This window comes from Apteryx mantelli, chromosome 13 (genome assembly GCF_036417845.1).
Source record: "Apteryx mantelli isolate bAptMan1 chromosome 13, bAptMan1.hap1, whole genome shotgun sequence".
Lineage (NCBI taxonomy): Eukaryota > Metazoa > Chordata > Aves > Apterygiformes > Apterygidae > Apteryx > Apteryx mantelli.
The window spans coordinates 154,754-159,369 of record NC_089990.1 but is presented as its reverse complement, the minus strand read 5'-3'; the positions used below and the strand labels follow the sequence as shown (position 1 = coordinate 159,369).

Genomic DNA, 4,616 nt, shown 5'->3' with positions numbered 1-4,616 from the left:
CCTCCGAAGCCCCGGATATTCCCGCGCCCCACTCGAGGGAGGAGGAGCGGAAGCCCCGCTCAGCCTCGGCGCTGATTGGCGGGCGGCGGGCCGCGGGGCTGATTGGCGGGCGGCGGCAGGAGGCGGGCCCCGGCGCTGATTGGCGGGCGGCGGGCGGCGGCCCCGCTCAGCCTCGGCGCTGATTGGCAGGGGAGTGGCAGGAGGCGGGCCCCGGCGCTGATTGGCGGGCGGCGGGCGGTGGCAGGAGGCGGGCCGGCATGGCGGGTCGCCGCGAGCTCGCGTGGCGGCGGCCGCCTCCGCCGCCGCCGGACGTGGCCCGTAGGCGGCTCAAGCCGCTGCGGACCGTGGTGGCGTGGAGGGGCAGGGCCGAGTGGGACCAGGTGATGGTGGGGCTGTACTGCGGGGACAGCCGGCTGCAGCAGGAGGCGCTGGATCGGGTCTCGGCCTGGAAGAGCCGGTACGGGCGGCCCGGCGGTGCCGGGGAAAGGCGCCCCAGACCTGCGGGGCCGGCGCGGCGTCCTGGGGGCCGCTCTCCTCTCCGTCCCGCCGCCCTGGGCCGTCGCCGGCGTTGTGCGCGGGGCGCCCGGGCGCGGCCGCAGCTCCCTGGTGCCGCCCTGCGGCCGGGGCGGCGCGTGCAGACGACGATTGCCGCGGGCCCGGCGGTTCCGCCCCCAGGGATGTAGCCCTGCAGGTCCCGTCGGTGGTCGGGGCGGCTCTGGCTCTCCGTGGTCCGGAAGCGAGGTGTTCCGTGGGCGCCCTGGGGGCGGCAGCCCTGCGTGCTCCCGGGTCACGGGCTGCTTCTCCTCGAGGCGGTGTGCTGCTGTGAGTGTATCTGAGGCCCCCAAACGACCTTGTTCTATCTTCGTTGCCCCTACTGCATCTGAACACAAATCCAGTCCAGGTGTGGCATCTCGTGTTGTGTACGTGCTTAATATGTCAGCACATGCTCATTTAACATACGCAGAGGAATTGCTATATAGTTGCTCTGTTCCTAATAAAACCTTCAGGAGGGAAACCTTTGATGCTCTCTTTCTGCGTTCCTTTTCTCAGGCTGTGCTGTACCGCAAAGTACAAAAAGCAGCCTGAAAAGTACCCTTTTTTTTTTTTTTTTTTTTGAAGAATATATCCTTGCAAAACCACTCACATCTTTTTCCTTTATATCTAGGTATGGCCCCAAAATGCCCCTCGCAGTAGATTGCACTGCTGAACTGATTCGTTGCAAGGTCCTGGATTCATCTGGCAAATTGAGGTCACATGAGCTCATCCTCTCATATGGGCTGGCTCTCGTAAGGTAGGGTGCTGAAGGCCTGTGTGGTGTGGGGAAAAAGAAGGAGATATGGACAGAACAGCATTATTTAGCTGTCTAGTTTCACTTTGTGTCTCTGTGACCTCAGTGCTCCTGTACAGCATGTGAGGAATTTACCTCTGGGGTTCTAAGTTTCTCTGCAGCTGTTGATAGTTATTTATCTCTTCTGTAACCCACATGCAGATTTGTCAACTTGATCACAGAAAGGAAACAGAAAATGGTCAGCATTCCTCTGAGACAATTAGCCAGAGAGGTAAATATTTAATAAGAGTTACCTGATAACTTATGTATATACAGCAAACATAAGTGCTAGCTATTAATAACACTAGGGGAGGGAGTTGTGGGGCTCACTTTTTGTTACTGAAATAATGGCTGTAGGTGCCAGTTCTTTTCATAGAGTTCTTTTGGGCTGTATTGTTCAACTGCAAAACTTTAAAGAGGCTTGATGTAACTAGATCTAAAACTTTGTTCTTTAAAATCACATTCAAATTAACAAAGGGTGATGTTCATGAAAGTGTTTTGAAGCCTGTGTGTTCAAAAGTCTTGATTTAGCTCTATAAACAGTCCCTCTGACATATCCACCATCCATTTCTATTTCTTAGCTGTTGAGATATGGAAAAAGAGTTAAATCTAGCATTTATAAATTCTCTCTCTTGAGAACAAAGCTTAGTACACAAAAAGCACTTAATCATATTATGCTTATAGGAGTTGGTGTTTTCATCTTGTCATCCTCTCTTGTTTGAGGAGAGCTTGTCTGCTCTGTGCAGGGGAGGAAAAGTAGAGGGTGTAATTGTAGTAGCAGAAACAACTCGAGTTCTTTTGTTGCCATTTGGGCCGAGCATCATACCAGGATCTGAACAGCAAGTTTTGAAAGTGAATACCAGACAGTACTTGAGACTCTGCTATATATACAGCATTGTCTGGGGCCACTGAGTGAGAATGATGAACTGATCTTTTTTTGTTTGGTTTTTAAGCAAGATGCTACTTCTCACCTCTTAAATTCAGATGCTGAAATAAACTGTTGCTAGTACCCTGTCAAGCTTCCAAATAGTGATCTTGCATAGGTAAGGTCAGTTATCCTTAAGAAAATGCAAAAAATTAGTGCCATAAACTTGCAGTATATATGATTTGAGTATCAAATTGTCGTCCAGAATGTTTCATCAGTTTAAATACAATTCAACCACACCTTAGTATCTTGTTAAATTATACTACCCATATGGTTTTATGCACTACTGAAAGTTTACGCAGCAGTTCTCCAACAAAGCATGATTTTTATAAGTTTACAGTCAAGACCTCATTCCACTACAATCTGTTCAAGGAAAGTACCAGGTACTCAAACTTCCACATATGTGAACTCACACCTAGCTATCTGGATCTCATGGCTAAATGGTCTACAAACAGGTGGAAGAACAGGGTAGAAAGAAGCAAGCATGTAAAAAAGCTTTTAAAGATTTTTTTAAAAATGGACTGTGAGGCTTTGAATGGTCACGGCAACAACTCTTGTGATCATAACATCTCACAGAGTAATCTTTAATTCAGTACTTAAAGTTTACATTTTAAAATACTGTCTAAAGGTAAGTTTTTGAAAGCTGAATGAAGAAATGCAGAAGTTAGGCTTTTAATGCTTTTCAGTATGCTGAAGGTGCTTTTAGCACCAATTTGTACAAGAGAAAAAATATTTTAAAAGAATCATAACAAGGTCAGAGAGCCAAAGAGAGAAAGAGGCACAAATACTCACCCATGGCAGAGGAGAGAGAAAAGGAACACAAAGAGTAAAGAAGGAAAAGAAGGCTGATTTGCCTTTGTCAGTCTGAGCTGAAGATTTATAACTGCTGGTTGATGCCAGAACGTCCAGTTTTGTATTGGACAGGACCACTGTCCCACACCTAACTGTTTGCAGGTTCAAGGAAGACACTTTACTAAATCTACAGGACAAAAATTGTATTTTACTATGTGGGCACATAGCACCTAGCGTCACAGAGAACCTGGTATTTGCTGAGGCCTCTCTATGCTACCATACCACAAGAAAAAGCCCAGACAGAGAAAAATAACGTTGGGGCATCACCAGCAGACAAAATATTTAAATCAGTGACTACAGTTATCTCAAAAATAGCTGCGGCAGAAAGAAGTTAGCCAAGGCAGTAACCTTAAAATTTCAAGAAAATAAGGGATGAAGAGAAAGTGCAACCATCAAGAGGTAGTATAATTTAATGAGATACTAAGGTGAAGTATACTACATAATGCCTTTGTCTGAAAAGACATCCGTTTGTTGTAAGCAACATTGAAGAACTTGAATTATAAAATCCTGAGTTTGTATGGAAGAGTAGCTGTCTGGATTGCTATGAGGTCAGAGGAGGTGACCCCAATCAACCTTTGAAAAGGGAAGCTGGTGGAACAGCGGTGCAGGAGCAGCCCAGAAGAGGCTGTTGTTCATGCCTGGATAGATGTTGCCTAAAGCTTTTTGGGGGCGTGTGTACGGTTGTAGCGTGACACAGTGGGAATTGTGTGGTAATGTCTGTGGCTGTTCTTCCAGGTGGATATCCCCATCTGGGTTGTGGATCTCCGTCACGAGCTGACCCACGGAAAGTTACCCCAGCTAGCGCTCTGCCGCAAGGGTGAGTGCCATCCTGGCGGGGCATCCCAGGCGAGCGTCCCCCTCAGCTCGGGGTGCTGACTGGAGCAACATGCCACTGTGTCCCCCCTGGGCCTGCCAGGGCTGCTGTTGCTGGGAGACCAGGACTGGCTGTGGTACCTGAGGGGGAACAGCTGCTCCCCTGCCATGGTGCCCTCTGTTTTGGGGACCCCATGGGGCAGCAGCGGGCTCATTGTGGGGGTGAGAGCTGTGGTGTGAAATGCCTGGGAGGGGCTTGCCTCTGTCAATACTGCGCAGGTGCCCAGCAAGCTCAGTGGGAGGGGAAGAGCTGTGGTGTGAAATGCCTGGAAGGGGGCATTGTGGGGTTGGCTGAATGGTGCTCGGTGGAGAGCATGCAGAACAGGGAGAAAAACCATAGGAGAAGTGGATATTGCCCTTCCCTTTATACTGTCTTCTGCCATTGGGAGAGCTGGGGCAAAATCCACATTTTGGAAAGTGGAAAACACACCTGGAAATAGTCAAAATTGGACTCTCAAAAAGGGCTGGGAGTTCTCTGACTTTCTGGGAAGGAATGACTTGCCATTTGATGGAAACAAGCAGCCAGCTGTCCTACTGGAGATGTTCCTCTGCCCTCCTGGCTCCAGGCTGTGTTGTGTTGTAGGGAAGGCGTTCAGAGACTTTCTCCTTCCCCTGAAAAAAAAAAATACTGGAAACAAT

At 49.2% G+C, this 4,616-nt stretch overlaps 1 protein-coding gene across 1 annotated transcript in view; it reads left to right on the top strand.

The window, feature by feature from the left end:
• The first annotated feature begins 244 nt into the window (after window positions 1-244).
• LAS1L (LAS1 like ribosome biogenesis factor) overlaps window positions 245-4,616 on the top strand; it is a 37,647-nt gene continuing 33,275 nt past the window's right edge. Inside the window, exons 1-4 of the mRNA XM_067304187.1 lie at window positions 245-457; window positions 1,166-1,291; window positions 1,490-1,559; window positions 3,840-3,921. Coding sequence (XP_067160288.1) covers window positions 258-457; window positions 1,166-1,291; window positions 1,490-1,559; window positions 3,840-3,921 — 478 coding nt within the window. The 5' untranslated portion in view covers window positions 245-257. The remainder of the gene's footprint in view (window positions 458-1,165; window positions 1,292-1,489; window positions 1,560-3,839; window positions 3,922-4,616) is intronic.